At 45.5% G+C, this 25681-nt stretch overlaps 1 protein-coding gene across 1 annotated transcript in view; it reads left to right on the top strand.

The window, feature by feature from the left end:
- The window catches only part of LOC129813786 (dynamin-3-like), a 47649-nt gene extending 29198 nt beyond the window's left edge, over nucleotides 1–18451 (top strand). The window contains exons 15-21 of the mRNA XM_055866320.1: nucleotides 1630–1743; nucleotides 6429–6538; nucleotides 7019–7133; nucleotides 12415–12591; nucleotides 14061–14287; nucleotides 14589–14771; nucleotides 16525–18451. Of these exons, the coding sequence (XP_055722295.1) occupies nucleotides 1630–1743; nucleotides 6429–6538; nucleotides 7019–7133; nucleotides 12415–12591; nucleotides 14061–14287; nucleotides 14589–14771; nucleotides 16525–16570 (972 nt within the window). The 3' untranslated portion in view covers nucleotides 16571–18451. The remainder of the gene's footprint in view (nucleotides 1–1629; nucleotides 1744–6428; nucleotides 6539–7018; nucleotides 7134–12414; nucleotides 12592–14060; nucleotides 14288–14588; nucleotides 14772–16524) is intronic.
- The last annotated feature ends 7230 nt before the right edge of the window (nucleotides 18452–25681 follow it).

Below are 25681 nucleotides of genomic sequence, written 5' to 3'. Positions count from 1 at the left end.
ATCACTGTGTTTGAACCCCTTCTATATCATCAAGGTGCCCCCATGCATTTCATCCCAAGCCCTTAGTGAGAATCTGAGCTGCCCTGTTTTGGGTGTGTGGTCTGGTTGGTGAGTATTACTCGTTGGGGTTAGGGTTGGGCTATGCCTGCTGCCTGCTTTAGCGGCAGCTAATGGGGATCCTAATAAAATAAAATAAAACATTTAAAAATACTTACTCTACTCTACTGCTCATTGAGTGTGACTCCCTCTTGTGGCCACTTTGAGTGTGCTGCTGTTCATAGCTTTTTCCACTTCTCAAGCTTAAACCAAGGTATGCTAACTTGAACCCACTCAACTGCTATGGCAAATACATATGTCAAGTACTTTTAAATACTTGATCTGCGTTGATTTAGTTTGCCTGCTGTACAATCGAACCAATAGAATAGTCCCAAAAGTACAAACCCCAAGCTAAATCAACCATAACTCAAGTGTGGCAGATTCCAGTCGTGAGGTTGTATCCAGACGTGGTACCCACGTAATGTGGTGCCCCAGGTGTTTTAACGGCCCACTTCCTTCCTGTTTCAGGCTTCCTCTCCTCCCGCCTCAGGCCTGATTGTAAGAGCAACAGTTTACATTACGACACTCCCTCATCCCTTTGACCACAGGGGGTTACCTGTCACAATCAGCCTCCCAATACAAATGGTGTTGGAAAAATCTTTGATTCGTGCCACAACTGAACAAAATTAAGACTTTATAAATGAACTGTTTGGGTAACCCCCTTAGTGGTTCTATACCATCTGAGACACCTAACTTAATATTCACTCAATCCTGGGGCTTGTTGTGCCTGCTGGTTAACACACCTAACACAATGGACACTGATGTAGCACTAATGCTATAATGCTAATATTGTGTGTTTTGGGGATGTAATGAAGCACTAATAACCCAACAGCCACTTCTTAACACTGTGGCACAGACCTGTGTTTGTGACTGTCACCCTAGTGCCTTGTTGTGCCAGGAGACTGTTACCGAACGGAACACAGTCACATGTTGTGGTCTGGTTGAGTCACAAAGATACACACTGACACAATTGATTAACTTTGAGTTCTCACACAACACACTTTCTCATTGCATTTTATTATTCATACATCACATTTGTGCACAAATTGGTTTGGTATGTATAGTAGCCTAGCAAGCCAGGTTTGGTTATGTATAGTAGCCTAGCAAGCCAGGTTTGGTTATGTATAGTAGCCTAGCAAGCCAGGTTTGGTTACGTATAGTAGCCTAGCAAGCCAGGTTTGGTTACGTATAGTAGCCTAGCAAGCCAGGTTTGGTTACGTATAGTAGCCTAGCAAGCCAGGTTTGGTTACGTATAGTAGCCTAGCAAGCCAGGTTTGGTTACGTATAGTAGCCTAGCAAGCCAGGTTTGGTTATGTATAGTAGCCTAGCAAGCCAGGTTTGACAGAATGTGATTTAAGTAATCAGTGGAGGATGGGTACAGTAGGTGTAGCTTCTGTGTTGACCTGACTGTTCAGTGCCTTTAAACCTGTCAGAATGTTCTTCCTGCCAATCACAACACCCACCACCACTATGGCCCCATCTCTTAACCCCTGTTCTCTAACCTCTGACCTCTGCCCCCTGCCCTCTCCACAGGTCATCCGTAAGGGCTGGCTAACCATCAACAACATCAGCATCATTAAAGGTGGGGCCAAGGAGTACTGGTTTGTCCTGACCGCTGAGAGCCTGTCCTGGTTTAAGGATGATGAGGTGAGTTAGTCAACCCTCTTCAGGGTGGGTTAGTACAGTAGTCAATCACAGTAAGTTTGATGCAGTTTATGGCTAGATTTCTGATGTTGGTGGATTGGAACACCATTTCTGGTTAATGTCTGGCAGAAGGAAATTATACATAATTTTGCATTTCTGTCCAATTCCAATGTCATAAGAGTCTCTTTTGTTTGATATATCTGTAGAAGACATATTATAAATCATACCTTCTGACTACTCACTGAATCACAACTCAACGGTGGTTCCTCATTGGCTCTTCAGTGGTGTTTCCCTTCCCCTTGAGATACAGGGTGCTCCTTGATTGACTGAATGTTGCGTTCATCATAGCTTGGTGGGCTGGTGTCTGTCTGCCTGTCTGTGCCTGCTGTACAGGTTCCAGGAAGTTCTGCACAGCAAGTGTAGACAGGCAGACACACAGCAACTCCCGGAGTCAGCCAATCCATGCACTGGTCAGCAGATGACATCCATACGTCATAGAAAGAGAGAGCGGAAGAGGATATAAAATACTTTTGAGTCCTGTCCAGTGAATATGGCTGTGTATCGACCACATTCTGAACATAGAGAGGATTAAACTATGTGGACTGCTTGTGACCCTATCAACTGTCTCGCCCACTTTGTCTGTCTTTGAGTTTCCCCATCTTTTATTTCTGTCTCTCTTTCTCTCTCTCCACCTCTCCTCTCTCCACCTCTCCTCTCTCCTCTCTCACTCCGTTGGGAGTTAAGGCATTTGGTTTTCTTTTGCACAATTGGAACAATCCCAAATCAAACCACTGGTCACACATACTCACACACATTATACAAACACACACATTTACACAAAAACGGTAATGTGTTGGCTTTATAAGGCATTATTTGATTATTAATAGGTATAGACATTAACTGGGTGGATCGTAGACATTCTCATGTTGCATTGACTCTCAAGCAGTTCTGACATTCAACCAAGCATTTCTTTACTTTTCTTGTGCGATTTACTGTATATTTATTCTACACACACACACACACACACACACACACACACACACACACACACACACACACACACACACACACACACACACACACACACACACACACACACACACACACACACACACTCTCTCTAGCTCTGCCCCCCCCCCCCCCCCCCCCCCCCCCCCGCCTCTTTCTTGGTGCAGTTGGCAGTTTCTCTGGAACAGCACACATTCTTGGCAAGTTTTTAATCCAAACATCAGCCTCCAATGATTCAGTGGGGAGAAATCCCCTGTTAAATGACAATATCCCTCCCTCCCTCCCTCTGTTTCTGAACCCAATACCCCTTCAATATCCAAACCATCAATCAGCAATGCCAACCCACAGCCTCTAAAATACCACCCTAACAGTACAGTAAAACACCCCTTCATTATGCAAACCATCAATCAGCAATGCCAACCCACAGCCTCTGAAATACCCCCCTAACAGTACAGTAAAAGCATTCCCAACACCATTGCTAATCCAAGCAAGCATACTACACCCACCACTAATTCCAATCTCTATACAGTATACAACCCCAATACGGTACTTTACCCCAACAAAACCACTGATTCCTATACATCCTCTCAACACCGCCATCTACTAACCCCACCAAACTACCAAACCACCAGGCCTCTCCCCTAGCTGGTTTATTATATCATCAGTGAAGTAATATTTTTTGCTGATTGCCGCTTGCACACACTGGGCAATATGAAGATCATCTTTCACACAATGGTTTGATCACAGAATGAAATGATTTAGTATTATATTTTATCACTATGAGTTTGACTGTATATTTAGGCAACATAGTTACTGTAACCGCCCAACCCCAATGAAGTACTAGAAGTATGTGTTTGTATTTGAAGCAGGAGTTGATGGATGGGTTTGACCACTGTTCTGCGTCTGATTCTATGGAGCCGCTGCTGCTCCTCCCTTTACTGCACCAGAGCCAATCAGGGCTGAATTCTTTGTGCAAGGGAAGCCTATACATTTCTATTACTGTTGTTCTGTACATTTAGCAGAAAGACTGTTTCATAGACATTACCACACATTGGTCTAGACATGACTATGACTATAAAACAACAACTTTGTTATAGCATAGGCATTTTCTTCAGGAAACTGATGTTATACATGTGTTGCATAAATAAAATAAGTCTTTAAAAAAGTGCAGTTACAACAGTCGCAAAGTACAAATAGGATGCCCTAGTGAGAACCGATAGCTAACACAGTAAAGGAGGAAGCAGAGACGATCACTCAGCTCTGGAATATGCTCCATGGTGGAGTGTGGCTAATCAAACCCACTCCTTGAAAGCCAATGTTTCCCCAAAGAGAAGAGAAGTGCTTCCCTGCCCAGTCTAACCAATGTGCAGACTACTGTACACCAGTATGACAATGAACAGGTAGTCTGAACACTGGGAGGACGGAGCCGGACAGACAGACTCAGAGTGTCAGGCCATTCCATAGGCAGTAGGGCTGCACGGTTTGCCTTCCTCCCTCATCCTCCTCCATTTTGGCATCAAGAAGTAGGGATCCCCCACCCGAACCCCCAAAATCACTGTTTTCTTTTCACCCGTTTGCGTCTCCTCTTCTCCCCCTCTCTCTCGTTAGGTTGTTTGTTTATTGTGTTTCTGTGTGTCGCTCCCCTCGCGGTCCGTTTGGGTCATGCCGGCCAGGCAGAGTATCCAGGCTTGACGTGGCACATTCACTCAGATGACCGACCGGGACAGACTGGCTGAGCACTATGGGAGGGGATATTACAAAAAAGAGAGAGGGAAAGAGAAAGGGAGGGAAAGAGAGTGAGAGAGATGGAGGAAGAGGGAGGGACCCATGTGGCCATATATGGGTTGTAGGGTCACTCCCTTGGGGAATACAACCTAGAGAGGTCTGCAAAGTGTATTTTTCATTTCTCATTTTCTACTCCCCTTGTTTTGTCTAGTAATACCCTACCATGGCTCTGCAGGGGTGAGATCTGGGCACCTCTGTTGTACCACTTTTCTAAATCCTTCGTTTTGTTTCTTCTTCAGGTCTCCCTCGCTTTCTTAACTTCACTCTGGAAGTTCTTCCCCTCCCTCCCTCCTTACCTCCTCTCCTTCTCTCCTTCCCTCTCTCTCTCCTTACCTCCTTATCTCCTTCCCTCCCTCCTTCTCTTATCTCCCCTCCTTCCCTCTTTCTCTCCTTCTCTCCCTCTCTCATTCCTTCCTTCTGTCCCTCCTTCTCTCTGTCTCTCTGTACTGTTAAGCGGTAGCAGATGTTAAGTCAACACCAGGCTGTCATTTAATCTCTCCCCCTCTCTCTCTCCTTTTCTCACTCTCTCTACCTCTCCCTCTCTCTCTATCCCTCTCTCTCAACCTCCCTACCCGACAAATCAGGCAGGAAGTGGGCCCCTCTGGAATGGAAAGAAAAAATATTGAAGAAATAAGAGGGGGAGGGTTAATAGAGAGAGAAAGAGAGAGAATGTGAGAGTGAAGAATTGAGATGGTGAGGATGGAGAGATGGATGGATTGAGTGATGGAGAATTTTACATTACTTTTTACTCTCCATCTTGACTCGTTGCACCCACCTTTAAAACTTTGTCATGCTCAGTGTTATCCAGACAAGCAGCCCTCTGTTTCTTCTGATGTTCATGTACACACCGCAGAGTCCCCTGAGTCCCCTGTGTTTCTCCACATCTGTGTTTCCATAGCCAGAATGTTTCCCCCAGCCCCATCTCCCTTTCCTGTAGCCAGAAGGTTTCCCCCAGCCCCATCTCCCTCTCCTGTAGCCAGAAGGTTTCCCCGAGCCCCATCTCCCTCTCCCGTAGCCAGAAGGTTTCCCCCAGCCCCATCTCCCTCTCCCGTAGCCAGAAGGTTTCCTCCAGCCCAGCTCCCCCTCCTGTAGCCAGAAGGTTTCCCCCAGCCCCATCTCCCTCTCCCGTAGCCAGAAGGTTTCCCCCAGCCCCATCTCCCTCTCCTGTAGCCAGAAGGTTTCCCCCAGCCCCATCTCCCTCTCCCGTAGCCAGAAGGTTTCCCCCAGCCCCATCTCCCTCTCCCGTAGCCAGAAGGTTTCCTCCAGCCCCCCCTCCCCTCCCCCACCCCATAGCCAGAAGGTTTCCTCCAGCCCCATCTCCCCCTCCTGTAGCCAGAAGGTTTCATCCAGCCCCAGTTCCCTCTCCCGTAGCCAAAAGGTTTCCTCCAGCCCCATCTCCCCTCCCCCACCCCATAGCCAGAAGGTTTCCTCCAGTCCCAGGTCCCCCTCCCTTACAGATGTACCGTGGAGAACGACTGTGTCTTGACCAACACACTAATGACTTCCACATGTAGGCTTTCTCTTTCTCTCTCCCTTACCCTCCCTCTCCTGCCCCGCTCTACCTCTCACTCTCATTATTCCTTCCTTTTTCCACCTCCCCTCTTTCTCCCCCTCTGTGCTCCCCCACCCTCTCTCCTCTCCCCTGCGCTCCCCCTAACTTGTCCCTCTCCTTACCCTTGTCTCTACATTCCCCTTCTCTCTCTTTCTCCCTGGATCATCGCCCAATTAAGCCAATCTCTTGATTAAAAATCGAACCGAAAAATATACATAATTTGACACACAGAGATCAGACAGCAATCAGAAAAGAAGTATGCATTTCCCTGCCATGGTTCTTTGCATTTGCTTGTTTCTATTGTCAATCCTGATGGCCTCTTCCTTTTTTTTGTGTTTCTCAGGAGAAGGAGAAGAAATACATGCTCCCTCTTGACAACCTGAAGGTGCGAGACGTGGAGAAAGGCTTTATGTCCAGCAAGCACGCCTTCGCCATCTTCAACACCGAGCAGAGGTCTGGAACCACACATCCTCATAAAGTTAACTTTTAATATTGTAGCGGTACACTCTTCAAAAAAAGGGTTATTTGGCTGTGCCCTTAGGGGAACCTTTTTGGTTCCATGTAGAACTCTGTCTGTTATCCAGGTAGAACCCTCTGTGAAACCCATAAGGGTTCTACCTGGAACCAAAAATGGTTATTCAAAGAGTTCACCTATGGGGACAGCCAAAGAACTCTTTTAGGTTCTACTGTTGATAGCACCTTTTTTTCTAAGTGTACTTTTATTTGAAATATTCCTACTTTGGTACCACTACTTCTAATAATAAAAATACAAACTGTACAGGAAGACAGAAACCAACGTGGCTGGTGGGATTCTTCTCTTCCTAGGCTTTATTGAACTAGATGGGCCTGCCACCCCCTGCCTTGACCCCTAAGGGGACCTGGAAGCAGTGTAACTAACTTCCTCATCCCCTCCCCTGTGTTGTGGTCCGACAGGAACGTGTACAAGGACAACCGTTTCCTGGAGCTGGCCTGTGACACTCAGGATGAGGTGGACAGTTGGAGGGCTTCTCTCCTACGCGCTGGAGTCTACCCCGAAAGATCTTCTAATGTGAGTGACTACTGCACGGGCCACCAGCGTTGGGGACAATTCCATTTCCATTCAGTCTATTCACAAAGCCAGCCGAATTGGCTGAATCTAAATGGAATTGACCTCGACCCTGGTGCCCACCACTGTGACCCCTTCCTGTGGCATCACCCCATATTAGTCACTGACTCACTGTAACTCCTGTCCACCACATCTGCCCTGTTTATCATTTTACATATTACCCATGACTACCCCTCACTCCCTTCCCATGTTCCACTTGTGTCATATCTATTCTTATTATTTATGAATTTTTCTTAAACCTGTGTGCTTGCATGGTTATGTACATTGCTAAATATGCATTTTGAATGTATAATCCAGTATACAGTACCAGTCAAAAGTTTGGACACATCTACTCATTCTAGGGTTTTTCTTTATATTTACTATTTTCCACATTGTAGAAGAATAGTGAAGAATGGAATCATGTAATAACCAAAAAAGTATTAAACAAATGAAAACATATTTTATATTTGAGATTCTTCAAAGTAGCCACCCTTTGCCTTGATGACAGCTTTGCACACTCTTGGCATTCTTTCAACCAGCTTCACCTGGAATGCTTTTCCAACAGTTTTGAAAGAGTTCCCACATATGCTGAGTACTTGTTGGCTCCAACTCATCCCAAACCATCTCAATGGTCGGGTGATTGTGGAGGCCAGGCCATCTGATGCAGCACTCCATCACTCTCCTTCTTGGTCAAATAAAATAGCCCTTACGCAGCCTGGAGGTGTGTTGGGTCATTGTTCTGTTGAAAACCATATGATAGTCCCACTAAGCGCATACCAGATGGGATGGTGTATCGCTGCAGAATGCTGTGGTAGCCATGCTGGTTAAGTGTGCCTTGAATTCTAAATAAATCACTGACAGTGTCACCAGCAAAGCACCCCCACACCATCACACCTCCTCCATGCTCCACTGTGGGAACCACACATGCAGAGATCATCCATTCACCTATGCTGCGTCTCACAAAGACACAGCGGTTGGAACCAAACATCTCAAATTTGGACTCATCAGACCAAAGGACATATTTCCACCGGTCTAATGTCCATTGCTCGTGTTTCTTGGTCCAAGCAAGTCTCTTCTTCATATTGGTGTCCTTTAGTAGTGGTTTCTTTGCAGCAATTCGTGTAACTCTTATTGTCACGCCCTGACCGTAGAGATCCTTTTTATGTCTCTATTTTGGTTGGTCAGGGCGTGAGTTTGGGTGGGCATTCTATGTCTGGTGTTCTATGTTGTCCTTGTTTTGTATTTCTGTGTAACGGTCGTCTTGTGGTGAATGAGCGGACCAGGGCGCAGCGGGTGATGAATACATAATGAATTTAATAAAGAAAAGAATAACGATGACGAAGCACACTTTAGAAATGACAAAATAACAAAACGAACTAAACAGACCTGAACATGAAAACTACATGAAACGAAGAACGCACGAACAGGGAAAACGAATGCACGAACGAGACAGTACCGTGTGGTGCAACAAAACACAGACACAGCGTCAATCACCCACAAACAAACAGTGAGAACAGCCTACCTTAATATGGTTCTCAATCAGAGGACACGTCAAACACCTGCCTCTAATTGAGAACCATATCAGGCAATCCATTTAACCCAACATAGAAACACATAACATAGAATGCCCAACCCAACTCACGCCCTGACCAACTAAACACATACATAAACAATGGAAAACAGGTCAGGAATGTGACAGAACCCCCCCCCCCCCCCCCCCCTCAAGGTGCGAACTCCGGGCGCACAACCAAAGTCTAGGGGAGGGTCTGGGTGGGCATCTGTCCACGGTGGCGGCTCCGGCTCCGGACGTGGTCCCCACCCCACCATAGTCAATCCCCGATTCCGTAGCCTCCTCCAAATGGCCACCCTCCAAATTAACCCCACTGGATTAAGGGGCAGCACCGGACTAAGGGGCAACACCGGAATGAGGGGCAGCTCCGGACTGAGTGGCAGCTCCGGACTGAGGGGCAGCACCGGACTGAGGGGCAGCACCGGACTGGCTGGCGGATCCTGGCTGGCTGGCTCTGGCGGATCCTGGCTGGCTGGCTCTGGCGGATCCTGGCTGGCTGGCGGCTCTGGCTACTCATGGCTGGCTGGCGGCTCTGGCTGCTCATGGCTGGCTGGCGGCTCTGGCTGCTCATGGCTGGCTGGCGGCTCTGGCTGCTCCTGTCTGGCGGAAGGCTCTGGCTGCTCCTGTCTGGCGGACGGCTCTAGCGGCTCCTGTCTGGCGGACGGCTCTAGCGGCTCCTGTCTGGCGGACGGCTCTAGCGGCTCCTGTCTGGCGGACGGCTCTAGTGGCTCCTGTCTGGCGGACGGCTCTAGCGGCTCCTGTCTGGCGGACAGCTCTGAAGGCTCAGGACAGACGGGCGGCTTTGAAGGCTCAGTACAGACGGGCGGCTTTGCAGGCTCAGTACAGACGGGCGGCTTTGAAGGCTCAGGACAGACGGGCAGTTCAGGCGGCGCTTGGCAGACAGACAGCTCAGACAGCGTTGGGCAGACGGGCAGTTCAGGCGCCGCTGGGCAGACGGCAGACTCTGGCCGGCTGAGGCGCACTGTAGGCCTGGTGCGTGGTGCCGGAACTGGAGGTACCGGGCTAAGGACACGCACCTTCAGGCTAGTGCGGGGAGCAGCAACAGGATGCACAGGACTCTGGAGGCGCACAGGAGGCTTGGTGCGTGGTGCCGGACCTGGTGGTACCGGGCTGAAGATACGCACCATAGGGCTAGTGCGTAGAGGAGGAACAGGGCTCTGGAGACGCACAGGAAGCCTGGTGCGTGGTGTAAGCACTGGTGGTACTGGGCTGGGGCGGGAAAGTGGCGCCGGATATACCGGACCGTGCAGGCGTACTGGCTCCCTTGAGCCCCGAGCCTGCCCAACCTTACCTGGTTGAATACTCCCCGTAGCCCGTCCAGTGCGGGGAGGTGGAATAACCCGCACTGGGCTGTGTAGGCGAACCGGGGACACCATACGTAAGGCTGGTGCCATGTACACCGGCCCAAGGAGACGTACTGGAGGCCAGATATGTAGAGCCGGCTTCATGGCACTTGGCTCAATGCTCAATCTAGCCCGGCCAGTGCGGGGAGGTGGAATAACCCGCACCGGGCTATGCACACGTACAGGGGACACCGTGCGCTCTTCCGCATAACACGGTGTCTGCTCGTACTCTCGCTCTCCACGGTAAGCTCGGGGAGTTGGCGCAGGTCTCCTACCTGACTTCGCCACACTCCCTTGTAGCCCCCCCCAAGAAATTTTTGGGCTTGACTCACAGGCTTCCGTGCTAGCCACGTACCCTCATAACGCCGGTTCCTCTCTCCGGTTGCCTCTGCTCTCCTAACTGCCTCCAGCTGTCCCCATGGGAGGCGATCTCTTCCAGCCAGGATCTCCTCCCATGTGTAGCAACCCTTGCCATCCAAAACTTCCTCCCATGTCCATTCCTCCTTCTTGCGCTGTTGCTGCTGCCCGTTAACCCGCTGCTTGATCCTTCGTGGGTGGGTGATTCTGTAACGGTCATCTTGTGGTGAATGAACGGACCAAGGCGCAGCGGGTGATGAATACATAATGAATTTAATAAAGAAAAGAATAACGATGACAAAGCACACTTTAGAAATGACAAAATAACAAAACGAACTAAACAGACCTGAACATGAAAACTACATGAAACGAAGAACGCACGAACAGGGAAAACGAATGCACGAACGAGACAGTACCGTGTGGTGCAACAAAACACAGACACAGCGACAATCACCCACAAACAAACAGTGAGAACAGCCTACCTTAATATGGTTCTCAATCAGAAGAAACGTCAAACACCTGCCTCTAATTGAGAACCAAATCAGGCAACACATTTAACCCAACATAGAAATACATAACATAGAATGCCCACCCCAACTCACGCCCTGACCAACTAAACACATACATAAACAATGGAAAACAGGTCAGGAACGTGACATTCTGTGTGTTTGGCCTGGTATGGTTCTCAATCAGAGGCAGCTGTCTATCGTTGTCTCTGATTGAGAATCATACTTAGGTAGCCTGTTCCCACCTGTGTTTGTGGGTGGTTGTTTTCTGTTTAGTGTATGTCACCTTGCAGAACTGTTCGTTTATCATTTTTGTTGTTTTGTTCTAGTATTCGTATTCATTAAAAGGTATTATGAATACTTACCACGCTGCACCTTGGTCTTCTCCTTCTCCTCTATACGACGATCGTTACACTTATCGTCTACAGCAGAGGTAACTCAGGGTCTTCCTTTCCTGTGGCGGTCCTCATGAGGGCCAGTTTCATCATAGCGCTTGATGGTTTTTGCGTCTGCACTTGAAGAAACTTTCACATTTCTAGAAATGTTCCGCGTTGACTGACCTTCATGTCTTAAAGTAATGATGGACTGTCGTTTCTCTTTGCTTATTTGAGCTGTTCTTGCCATAATATGGACTTGGTCTTTTACCAAATAGGGCTATCTTCTGTATACCACCCCTACCTTGTAGCAATACAACTGATTGTCTCAAACGCATTAAGAAGGAAATCATTTCCACAAATTAACTTTTAACAAGGTACACCTGTTAATTGAAATGCATTCCAGCTGACTACCTCATGAAGCTGGTTGAGAGAATGCCAAGAGTGTGCAAAGCTGTCATCAAGGCAAAGGGTGGCTACTTTGAAGAATCTCAAATCTCAAATATATTTTCATTTGTTTGACATTTTTTAGTTACTACATGATTCCATGTGTTTTTTCATAGTTTTGATGTCTTCAATGTTATTCTACAATGTAGAAAATAGTACAAATAAAGAAATACACTTAAATGAGTAGGTGTGTCCAAACTTTTGACTGGTACTGTATATTTTTACAATTTAAAAAAGTAATATCTCTCCTATCACTTCCCAAGTGACTCATCATATCACTTTAATCTCTCCGTCCTCTCTGTCTTTCTCCCTGAAGATTGATGTAAGTGTGAAGATGATGTAACTAGTCACAATAGCTGTAGGCTACATTTTGTCGATATGCTATTCGTACTTGTAACTCATTTTTGCTAAAATATTTTAGCCCTTTTTAAAAGCCTGTGCTATGGTTGTTTCTGATGTGCAGAGCTTTGTGATTTCCGTTCGTAATGAAAAGCGCACTACAAATAAAGTTATTATTATTATTATTTGTCATTGATATACACAATTTTTCTGCATCTAAAGATGCAAGCCACTAGCTCTGTATTGTTAAGTACAGGTGTGTTAAAACTAAAAGCCCTTTTCCTCCAGGTGGAGAGTGAGGGGGGCGGCTCCTCGTCCTCATCCCAGGACAATTTTTCCATGGACCCTCAGCTGGAGCGGAAAGTGGAAACCATCCGCAACCTGGTCGACTCCTACATGGCCATCGTCAACAAGTGCATCCGCGACCTCATGCCCAAGACCATTATGCACCTCATGATCAGCAACGTAAGAGACCTCTGCTTCACGCTGGCGTAGTGCTATCAGAACTGGGTTCAAATGGTAGTTGAAATCTTTAAAATACCTTCAGCGTCAGCTTGAGCCTGACTGGTGTACAACTTTTTAGATTATTCTAATGGTTTCTTTGTGCCAGGCAAGCTAAATCAAATCAAATCAATAAAAATTCAAATCAGATTTTATTTGTCACATAAACAACAGTTGTAGACCAACAGTGAAATGCTTACTTCACGAGTCCTTTTCCAACAATGGAAAGTTATATATATACAGGAAGTACCAGGTAATAACATGGCTATATACAGGAAGTACCAGGTAACAACATGGCTATATACAGGAAGTACGAGGTAATACGATGGCTATATACAGAGAGTACCAGGTAATAACATGGCTCTATACAGGGAGTACCAGTTAATAACATGGCTATATACAGAGAGTACCAGGTAATAACATGGCTATATACAGAGAGTACCAGGTAATAACATGGCTATATACTGAGAGTACCAGGTAATAACATGGCTATATACTGAGAGTACCAGTTAATAACAAGTCTATATACAGAGAGTACCAGGTAATAACATGGCTATATACTGAGAGTACCAGGTAATAACATGGCTATATACTGAGAGTACCAGGTAATAACATGGCTATATACTGAGAGTACCAGTTAATAACAAGGCTATATACAGAGAGTACCAGGTAATAACATGGCTATATACTGAGAGTACCAGTTAATAACAAGGCTATATACAGAGAGTACCATGTAATAACATGGCTATATACTGAGAGTACCAGGTAATAACATGGCTATATACTGAAAGTACCAGGTAATAACATGGCTATATACTGAGAGTACCAGGTAATGACATGGCTCTATACAGGGAGTACCAGGTAATAACATGGCTCTATACAGGGAGTACCAATACCGAGTTGATGTGCAGAGGTACGAGGTAATACATTTTTTTTTACTTTAACCTTTTTTTAACTAGGCAAGTCAGTTAAAAACAAATTCTTATTTACAATGATGGCATACCCCGGCAAAACCCGGACGCCGCTGGGCCAATTGTGCACCGCCTTATGGGACTCCCAATCACAGCCGGATGTGATGCAGCCTGATGGCTATATAGACATGGCTTTATACAGGGAGTAGCTGTACTGAGTCGATGTGTAGGGGTACAAGGTAATTGAGGTAGCTATGTACATATAGATAGGGGTAAAGTGAGTCAATGCAGATAGTCCAGGTAGCCATTTGATTAGCTATTTAGCAGTCTTGTTTAGCAGTCTAATGGCTTGGAAGTAGAAACTGTTCAGGGTCCTATTGGTTCCAGACTTTCTGCATTGGTAAATCAAACAGGCCGGGTTACCGTAAAGCACTAGCTGACAATTATTGTTGTAATAAGGACTTTATAAACATATTTGAATGAGTGATTGATTTATCCATCAATTCTCTCCCCCACCACCAGGTGAAGGACTTCATCAACGCGGAGCTGCTGGCCCAGCTGTACTCGGCCGGGGACCAGGGTGCCCTGATGGATGAGTCCCAGGAGCAGGTCCAGAGGAGGGACGAGGTCCTCAGGACCCACCAGTCCCTGAAGGAGGCCCTGGCCATCATAGGAGACATCTCCACCACCACCATCTCCACCCCCATGCCGCCGCCCGTGAACGACTGGCGCAGTGGAGGGGGAAACCGGTAGGCATCCTGGTAGTCCATTGATAAGGACTCCCCTAGACCCTAGACATTGATCTAAGTGTAGTGTAGTGGAGTCAACTCTTGTTCTAATAATGGTAAAGATGTTGGCTTGGCCAGCAGGAGACCCGGGTTTCCACTGATTCCCAAGAAGACTATGTTATTATTATTATAAAATGTTTTACTTGGATAGTGTTGCAAAATAAAATAAGGAAATCACAAATAGTTAAATTTATTTAATCTGTTATGTCAAGAATATGTCATACACTAGAGGTCACTGAGGGCCATATCTCCACCCCCACAGGTCTCCTCCAACCAGCCCCACTGGTTCCAGGAGGATGTCATCAGGCCAGCGCCCTAGTCCCGGAGGGGGGCGAGGGGCTCCACCCCCTCCTAACCGCCCAGGACCCCTGGGGCCCTTCAACAACAGTGCTGATAGCCCCCAGGTCCCCAGCCGCCCCAACCGGGCCCCTCCCAGCATCCCCAGGTGAGGCCAGGCCAGGGCCTATGTGCTCCTTTGTGGCTCAGTTGGTCAGAGCATGATCGTGTGTGCTAAGAGCAAGGGTTTAATTCACACAGGGATCACAAACTAAATATGTATGCACTCATTGTAAATTGCTTTGGCCTTTGGATTAAAGGGTCTGATATGTATACATAGAGAACACAGGAGGTAGGTAGCACCTTAATTGGGGAGGGCGGGTTGGTGGTAATGGCTGGAGCGTAATACGTGGAATGGTATCAAATACACCAAACACATGGTTTCCATGTGTTTGATGCCATTCCATTTGCTCCGTTCCAGACATTATTATGAGCCGTCCTGCCTTTGCTAGCCTCAACTGACAGATACACTGAACACTATTTGGTACCCATTACTAGTGGTAACCATCAGTTTTTCCTGACCATATAACCTGACTCAGCTCCCTACATCATGTATAGAAGTTCCACTGTTTTATTTAAAGAGGAATATTTTAAGGGTTATTATACTGAACAAAAATGTAAACGCAACATGTAAAGTGTTGGCCACATGTTTCATGAGCTGAAATAAAATATCCCAGAAATGTTCCAAACTTACAAAAAGCTTCTTTCTGTTACATCCCTGTTAGTGAGCATTTCTCCTCTACCAAGATAATCCATCCACCTGACAGGTGTGGCATAGCAAGAAGTTGAATAAACAGCATGATCATTACACAGGTGCACCTTGTGCTGGGGACAATAAGAGGCCACTCTAAAATGTACAGTTTTGTCACACAACACAATGCCACAGATGTCTCAAGTTGAGGGAGTGTGCAATTAGCATGCTGACTGCAGGAATGTCCACCAGAGCTGAGAATTGAATGTTCATTTCTCTATCATAAGTCGCCTCCAACGTCGTTTTAGAGATTTTAGCAGTACCTCCAACCGACCTCACAACCGCAGACCACGTGAAACCACGCCAGCCCAGGACCTCCACATCCGGTTTCTTCACCTGCGGGATCGTCTGAGACCAGCCACCCAGACAGCTGATGAAACTGAGGAGTATTCCTGTCTGTAATAAAGCCCTTTTGTGGGGAAAAACTCATTCTGATTGGCTGGGCCAGGTTCCCAAGTGGATGGGCGTATGCCCTCCTAGACCCATCCATGGCTGCACTCCCAGTCATGTGAAATCCATAGATTCGGACCTAATGAATTTATTTAAATTGACTAATTTACTTATATGAGCTGTAACCGTAAAGTAGGGGCCTGAGGGCACACACATAATGTGTTGTGAAGTCTGTTGTGAATGTATTGTAAGGTTTTTAAAATTGTATAACTGCCTTAATGTTGCTGGACCCCAGGAAGAGTAGCTGCCAAGCAGCAGCTAATGGGGATCCTTAATGAATACAAATACCATATACAAAAAATAGTTTAAATTGTTGCATGTTGCGTTTATATTTTTGTTCAGTATCGTTCAACTAAAACACACAAACACATTCCAGTAGTTTGTGGTTACTGAAGCAAGGAAGTCCACAAGCTGAAGTGTTTCTCAACACCACTTCCAAATTCAGGATGCCACTTTTTCTGTTTCTTTCTCTGAAGTCACAATTTCTCTTTTAACACCTGTCCTTTATGCTATTGCTAATTGCCTGTTTTTAACCCTTTTTCAACTAACTTAACTCTCTGCTTCTCTCCTACTCTCTTCCCTTTCGCTCTCTCTCTCTCTGTCACACTTCGTCCTCTAAACACTACTGCCCTCCTACCCTCCCTTCCTCCCTCGCCCCCAGTCGGCGACCTCCTCCTTCTCCAACAAGAAATGTCCCCCCATCTTAAGCAGTCAAAGGAGCGTGTGATCTCTTAAGGGCCTAGTGCTCATCCCCTAGCGCTCATCCGTCCCCATACCAACCCCATACCCCCTATCCTCCACAAGCCCCTCTTCTATCTATCCTTGGTCTTTACATAGTGCAGACATTGAACCTTTTGCCCTCTGACCCTGACCCCTGACCTCACGCCAGGTGACGATCGATGTCCATGTATCTATGTACAGTATGGTGCTTGTCTTGTGGTGTATCTTTCTGTATGTGTGCTTGTGCTCACCTGTGGTCCAGGTCTGTTTAGCAGATCCAGTTCCGACTGAGTTTCAGCCCCTAGAAAACCTCCATCTCCCTTACCTAGAACCCAACCTGCTGTCCTTAGAACCCCCCTCCTCACCCTCCACCCACCTCCACCTAGACCCCACTTGCTGCTTCTCTACATATCTATGCTCAGCAGTGGCACTGCCCTACCCATTCCAAAATGCAGCATGGCACATAGGCTGCTTTTATTGCATGTGTGTGTGTGTTTGTGTGTGTGTGTGTGTGTGTGTGTGTGTGTGTGTGTGTGTGTGTGTGTGTGTGTGTGTGTGTGTGTGTGTGTGTGTGTGTGTGTGTGTGTGTGTGGGAGGGAGGGAGGGAGGGGGACTAATTGGCCTATCTAGGCCAAGTTAGTTTTAGTATCATATATTACATATTGTACAACACCCTCTTTCTGTGGGTTATTGGCTAGGTGTTCTTCTCTTAGAGAGGAAAGAATATGTCTTAGTGGAGTGCTTGTGTGTCGTGTGTGTGTGTTTGTGTGTGTGTGTGTGTGGGTGTGTGTGTGTGTGTGCGTGTGTGTGTGAATGTAAGTGTGTGCATATATTTGTGCATATATATGTGTGTGAGTGTGTGCCAACACGTGTGCATGTATTGTCTGTCTGCACGTTGGTTTGATGTTTGAGTTGTAAGCTGTTAATAAATCAAGACCCTTGGGACTAATGTGATGTTGGATTATTGTGTGATTCGTTCCTGTGTTGTAGTAGCAGTCAATACACATCGAACAAGGCTGAGGACATTGTTCAAAACAAAATAGCCTCAATAAATGGTATGCCTGTCTCTACTGTATCACTGGTCAAGTGGAGATCTTCCTCACACCTTTAAGCTCAAACTCACAGAGGCTGGCTTGGCGAGATGGAAGGAAGTATTCCCAACACACAGAGAGACAGAGAAATACACTGATATTACTGGCCACAATTATGGGAAGATACATATCTCAGTGTGACTGAGAACAGTGACATTCTCCATTTAGCCTTTGCCTCAGGTTGGATTCAAACCTCCCCTGTGTTCATGACTGATCACATGCCACTTCAGAACTGTGTAAAACGTATCCTCTTCTCACTGTCCTCCTCCTCTCCCTGTCCTCTCCTTTTCTCTCCCTCTTCCTCCCCAGTGCTGAGTCCAGTCAGCCACTGTGCCCAGAGCTTAAGGTGGATTTGTGTAAAGTGCTCTCTGTCAGTTTGTTATTGTATATGTATGTGGTCCTCTTTTGAGACTGTGTTCTGCAGTACATACATACAAACCAAGGTATTAATAATACAGAGGTGACTGTTGACTATAATGACCTTGTTACAATCTAGCGCTTGTTCTCTCAATGTCTCTAGTGTTCTCTCGCTCTACTTCTCTAAATAGATCAATTAGACCGCCATAGTGGCATGAGTTACAAGTCTGTATTGCCAAAGTTAATTATAGAATGGAAATCATACAATATCAAGCAGAACATCAACAATGTGGTTCTTATAGTTATGAAAATATATTGTATGTAGGAGGATTTAGATTAATTGGGAATTGAATTGCAACAGTGGTTCTTTTCTTTCTGTGTGTCTGTATCTCTCTTCAATAAACTATTCCCCTCCCACCTTCCCTTTGTCCAAAATGTTTCTCTTCAAAATATATTTATCTGATTAACCCATGCAGGCTAAACTATTAACCCTCCATAACTGGAAACAGTAGCTGAACATACAAGTTGTTGAAAGGACATTCACAGACTGCACTGCACATAATACTAAGAAAGAAGGTTTGTTTAAATTAATCAGATATGAAACTCAACTAAAATCAACTGATTTTATTGTGGTGGATTTATTAGGCCATCATCACCATGATAGTTATAGGCCATCATCTATAATGATAGTTATACAGACAGGAACAGTACACTTATTTTCCCAGAAGATGGCGATGGTTAGCCAGAAGTAACTGCAGTCCTACACTTATTATCAGGCAGACAAACACGTCCTCATCAGCATTGAGTTGCATTGCATCACTTTTGTTTTTCTTTTGACATGAAGTACTGTTCTACACAGAGTAGACTATGTTTTTTAAAAGTTGTATTATGTACAGAATAATTTTGTTATTGTCATAGCTGGGCTATTTTCTAAAAGACAATGAGAAAATAAAGCAACTCAGAATACATATTTTTCTGTTGAAAGCTCCAACTTGTCCATGTGGGGTTAAACAACATTAGGAGGTCTAGCTCGGAACTGCTGAAAATTGATTTTAAAGAACTGATTCTAAGTCTGAAAGATTCCAAAAAGTGGCCAATTATTTCAGGCCCGGTACCATCAATGGGCCGCGGCTGTGAAAGATTCAGCAGGCTACTGACATTACACACCTGGCTAAAAGACTACTGTAGCTCTGCTGGCATAACTTTTATAGATAACTTTGACAATTTTTGGAAACAGAAGATGCTCTACAGGAATGATGGAGTCCATCAAATCATCTTGGCTCCTGGACCCTGTCCGCGCATTTCAAGGCTGCATTGAGACAATTACTTATCCATGACCCAAGCCATGCTCAGATAATCCCCACCATTGTGTCGCTGAGCTGTCGTAGTGCTGTTGCAAATGTACATTGGCCCAGGGGCATTAGCAGTCATAATGTAAGTAACCTAATTTATGTCCCTCTAACTCCTGAATGCCTCTGTCAATCCTACAGCTATTGTATGCAGTAATCATGCACTTATGAACAATCAAGAATCCCAGAAAAGTGCTAAAAATAGCCCACATTAACATATGTAGCCTAAGAAACAAGGTTCAATAAATCAAAAGCTTGCTAGTAATAGATAACCTTCATATACTGACTCTCTCTGAAACTCACTTAGATAATAGATTTGATGATACAGTGGTAGCAATACATGGTTTAAACATCTTCAGAAGAGACAGGAATGCCAAATGGTGGAGGTATTGCCGTTTATGGTCAGAGTAATATTCTTGTAAAGCTTAGAGCGGATCTATTTTTTAATTTATTTTTAATTTAACCTTTTTTTTAACCAGGTAGGCCAGTTGAGAACAAGTTCTCCTTTACAACTGTGACCTGGCCAAGATAAAGCAAAGCAGTGTGACAAAAAACAATGACACAGAGTTACACATAAACAAACGTAGAGTCAATAACACAATAGAAAATCTGTATACAGTGTGTGCAAATGAAGTAAGGAGGCAATAAATAGGCCAATAGTGACGAAGTAATTACAATTTAGCAATTTACACTAGAGTGATAGATGTGCAGATGAGGATGTGCAAGTAGAAATACTGGTGTACAAGCAGAAAAACAAAAACAAATATGGGGATGAGGTAGGAGGTTGGGTGGATGGGCTATTTACAGATGGGCTGTGTACAGCTGCAGCGATTGGTAAGCTGCTCTGACAGCTGACGCTTAAAGTTAGTGAGGAAAATATAAGTCTCCAACTTCAGTGATTTTTGCAATTCGTTTCATTCATTGGCAGCAGAGAACTGGAAGGAAAGGCGGCCAAACTTAGGTGTTGGCTTTGGGGATGACCAGTGAGATATACCTGCTAGGTATTGCTATGGTGACCAGTGAGCTAAGATAAGGCGGAGCTATACATAGCTATACCTACCTAATGTCAAATGCTGTTGAAGTAATATGGCTACAGGTTCACCTGCCTCACCTAAAGCCCATTCTTGTGGGAAGCCGCTACAGACCACCAAGTGTTAACAGTCAGTATCTGGATAATATGTGTAAAATGCTTGATAATGTACAGTATGTGATATCAACAGAGAGGTATATTTTCTTGGTGACCTAGCTATTGACTGGCTTTCATCAAGCTGCCCACTCAAGAAAAAGCTTCAAAGTGTAACAAATCAAATCAAATCAAATTGTATTAGTCAAATGCGCCGAATAGAACAGGTGTAGTGAAATGCTTACTTACGAGCCCCTAATCAACAATGCAGTTCAAAAAACTACGGATAAGAATAAGAAATAAAAGTAACAAGTAATTAAAGAGCAGCAGTAAAATAACAATAGCGAGACTATATACAGGGGGGTACCAGTACAGAGTCAATGTGCGTGGGCACCGGTTAGTTGAGGTAATATGTACATGAAGGTAGAGTTATTAAAGTGACTATGCATAGATGATAACAACAGAGAGTAGCAGCGGTGTAAAATAGGGGGGGGGGGGGGGGGGGCAATGCAAATAGTCTGGGTAGCCATTTGATGAGGTATTCAGCAGTCTTATGGCTTGGGGGTAGAAACTGTTTAGAAGGCTCTTGGACCTAGACTTGGCGCTCCAGTACCGCTTGCCATGCGGTAGCAGAGAGAATAGTCTATGACTAGGACGGCTGGAGTCTTTGACCATTTTTAGGGCCTTCCTCTGACACCGCCTTATATAGAGGTTCTGGATGGCAGGAAACTTGGCCCCAGTGATGTACTCGGCCGTTCGCACTACCCTCTGTAGTTCCTTGCGGTCGGAGGCCGAGCAGCTGCCATACCAGGCAGTGATGCAACCAGTCAGGATGCTCTCGATGGTGCAGTTGTAGAACCTTTTGAGGATCTGAGGACCCATGACAAATCTTTTCAGTCTCCTGAGGGGGAATAGGTTTTGTCGTGCCCTCTTCACAACTGTCTTGGTGTGCTTGGACCAAGTTAGTTTGTTGGGGATGTTGGGGACACCAAGGAACTTGAAGCTCTCAACCTGCTCCACTGCAGCCTCATCGATGAGAATGGGGGCGTGCTCGGTCCTCTTTTTTCTTGTGTCCACAATCATTTAATTTGTCTTGATCACATTGAGGGAGAGGTTTTTGTCCTGGCACCACACGGCCAGGTCTCTGACCTCCTCCCTATAGGTTGTCTCGTTGTTTTCAGTGATCAGGCCTACCACTGTTGTGTCATCGGCAAACTTAATGATGGTGTTGGAGTCGTGCCTGGCCGTGCAGTCTTGAGTGAACAGGGAGTACAGGAGGGGACTGAGCACGCACCCCTGAGGGGCCCCTGTGATGAGGGTCAGCGTGGCGGATGTGTTGTTACCTACCCTTATCACCTAGGGGCGGCCCGTCAGGAAGTCCAGGATCCAGTTGCAGAGGGAGGGTGTTTATTCCCAGGGTCCTTAGCTTATTGATGAACTTTGAGGGCACTATGGTGCTGAACGCTAAGCTGTAGTCAATGAATAGCATTCTCACAGTTTGTCCAGGTGGGAAAGGGCATTGTGGAGTGCAATAGAGATTGCATCATATGTGGATCTGTTGGGGCGGTATGCAAATTGGAGTGGGTCTAGGGTTTCTGGGATAATGGTGTTGGTGTGAGCCATGACCAGCCTTTCAAAGCATTTCATGGCTACAGACGTGAGTGCTACGGGTTGGTAGTAATTTAGGCAGGTTACTTTAGTGCTCTTGGGCACAGGGACTATGGTGGTCTGCTAAAACATGTTGGTATAACAGACTCGGACAGGGAGAGGTTGAAAATGTCAGTGAAGACACTTGCCAGTTGGTCAGCGCATGCTCTCAGTACACGTCCTGGTAATCCGTCTGTGGAGAGCGTGATCATACAGTCTTCCGGGAACAGCTGGTGCTCTCATGTATGTTTCAGTGTTATTTGCCTCGAAGCGAGCATAGAAGTAGTTTAGCTCATCTGGTAGGCTCGTGTCACTGGGCAGCTCTCGGCTGTCCTTCCCTTTGTAGTCTGTAATGGTTTGCAAGCCCTGCCACATCCGACAAGCGTCAGAGCCAGTGTAATATGATTCGATATTAGTCCTGTATTGACGCTTTGCCTGTTTGATGGTTCGTCGGGGGGCATAGCGGGATTTCTTATAAGCTTCCAGGTTAAAGTCCCTCTCCTTGAAAGCGGCAGCTCTAGCCTTTAGCTCAGTGCGGATGTTGCCTGTAATCCATGGCTTCTGGTTGGGGTATGTACGAACGGTCACTGTGGGGACGGCGTCATCAATACACTTATTGATGAATCCAGTGACTGAAGTGGTGTAGTCCTCAATGCTATCGGAGGAATCCCGTAACATATTCCACTCTGTGCCAGCAAAACAGTCCTTTAGCTTAGCATCTACTTCATCTGACCACTTTATTATTGATCTAGTCACTGGTGCTTCCTGCTTTAATTTGTGCTTGTAAGCAGGAATCAGGAGGATATAATCATGTTCAGATTTGCCAAAGGGAGGGCGAGGGAGAGCTTTGTATGCGTCTCTGTGTGTGGCGTAAAGGTGGTCAAGAGTTTTTCCCCCCTTTGGTTGCACATTTAACATGCTAATAGACATTTGGTAAGACGGATTTAAGTTTCCCTGCATTAAAGTCCCCGGCTACTCTGGGTGAGCGTTTTCCTGTTTGCCTATTGCGGAATACAGCTCATTCAGTGTGGTCTTAGTGTCAGAATCAGTCTGTGGTGGTATGTAGACAGCTTCGAAAAATACAGATGAAAACTCTCTAGGTAGATAGTGTGGTGTACAGCTTATCATGAGATACTCTACCTCAGGCGAGCAAAACCTTGAGACTTTCTTGGATATCGTGCACCAGCTGTTATTTACAAAATTACATAGTCCGACGCCCCTTGTCTTACCAGACACCGCTGTTCTGTCCTGCCGATACGGCGTATAACCAGCTAACTGTATGTTGATAATGTTATCGTTCAGCCATGAAGCAAAAGATATTACAGCTTTGAATGTCCCGTTGGTAGTTTAATCTTCCGCGTAGGTCATCGATTTTATTTTCAAAAGATTGCACGTTTGCTATTAGAATGGAAGGAAGTGGGGGTTTATTTGATCGCCTACGAATTCTCAGAAGGCAGCCCGTCCTCTGGCCCCTTTTTCTCTGCCTTCTCTTCAAATGACGGGGATCTGGGCCTGTTCCCACGGAAGCAGTATATCATTCAAGTCGGGCTCGTCGGACTCGTTAAAGGAAAAAAAGCATTCTGCCAGTCCGTTTTGAATAATCGCAGTCCTGATGTCCAGAAGTCATTTTCGGTCATAAAAGATGGTAGCAGCAACATTATGTACAAAATAAGTTACAAACAAAGCAAAGAAACGAACAAAAAACACAATTGGTTAGGAATACGTAAAACGTCAGCCTTGTTCTCCGGCACCATCTTGTCCACTCATTACCTCCCCTTTATCCGGCCCTTCCTTAGGTTCCTTCCCCAGGCAGTATTTTTTCTGTTATTCATGTCTAGACGCTACTCCTACGTTGGATCGTTCCATGTTATTTGTCACATTAAACTTACCACCTGCACCTGCTTCTCAACTCCAGCGTCTATGTTAAACCCACTAAGCGCAAACCAGATGGGAAGGCATATCGCTGCAGAATGCTGTGGTAGCCATGCTGGTTAAGTATGCCTTGAATTCTAAATAAATCAATGACACGTTCACCAGCAAAGCCCCCCTACACCATCACACCTCCTCTTCCATGCTTCATGGTGGGAACCACACATGCAAAGATCATCCGTTCACCTACTTTGCATCTCACAAAGATACGGCGGTTGGAACCAAAAATCTCAAAATTGGACTCATCAGACCAAAGGACAGATTTCCACCGGTCTAATGTCTAATGTTCATTGCTCGTGTTTCTTGGACCAAGCAAGTCTCTTCTTCTTATTGGTCTCCTTTAGTAGTGTTTTTTTTATACAGCAATTCGACCATTAGGCCTGATTCACGCAGTCTCCTTTGAACAGTTGATGCTGAGATGTATCTGTTACATAAACTCTGTGAAGCATTTTTTTGGCATTCTGTGAAGCAACAGAGGTAACTCAGGGTCTTCCTTTCCTGTGGTGGTCCTCATGAGAGCCAGTTTCATCCTAGCGCTTGATGGTTTTTGCGACTGCACTTGAAGAAACTTTAAAAGGTTTTGACATTTTCCAGATTGACTGACCTTCATGTCTTAAAGTAATGATGGACTGTCATTTCTCTTTGCTTATTTTGAGCTGTTCTTGCCATAATATGGACTTGGTATTTTACCAAATAGGGCTATCTTCTGCATACCACCCCTACCTTGTCACAACACAACTGGCACACCTGTTAATTAAAATGCATTCCAGGTGACTACCTCATGAAGCTGGTTGAGAGAATGCCAAGAGTGTGCAAAGCTGTCATCAAAGCACAGGGTGGCTACCTTGAATAATCTCTAATATAAAATATTTGATTTGTTTAACACTTTTTTGGTTACTACATGATTCCATATCTGTAATTTCATAGTGTTGATGTCTTCACTATTATTCTACAATGTAGAAAATAGTAAAAATAAATAAAACCCTGGAATGAGTAGGTGTGTCCAAACTTTTGACTAGTACTGTACATGGAGAGCTAACATTAATAATATGCACGTCAATCTCTCTTGGTTTAAAGTAGAGGAGAGATTGACTTCATCACTACTTGTTTTTGTGAGAAGTATTGACATGTTGAATGCACCGAGCTGACTGTTTAAACTACTAACACACAGCTCAGACACCCATGCATACCCCACAAGACATGCCATGCATGCATGAGTTCTCTTCACAGTCTCCGAGTCCAGAACAGACTATTGGAGGCACACAGTACTACATAGAGCCATGACTACATGGAACTCTATTCCACATCAAGTAACCATGCAAGCAGTAAAATCTTATTGAAAAAAATAGATAAAAATACACCTTATGGAACAGCGGGACTGTGAAGAGACACACACACGGGCACAAACACACGCACACACACACACTCATGATAAAATACACATTATACACACGTACACATGGGTTTTGTGTTGTAGATAATGTGGTAGTAGAGTAGTGGCTGGCCCGAGGGCACACAGTTAAGGTGTTGAGAAATGTATTGTAATGTTTTTAAAGTTAACTGCCTTCATTTTGCTGGACCTCCAGGAAGCGTGGGGATCCT

This window comes from Salvelinus fontinalis, chromosome 17 (assembly GCF_029448725.1).
Source record: "Salvelinus fontinalis isolate EN_2023a chromosome 17, ASM2944872v1, whole genome shotgun sequence".
NCBI lineage: Eukaryota > Metazoa > Chordata > Actinopteri > Salmoniformes > Salmonidae > Salvelinus > Salvelinus fontinalis.
This window is presented reverse-complemented; position numbering and strand designations above follow the sequence as displayed.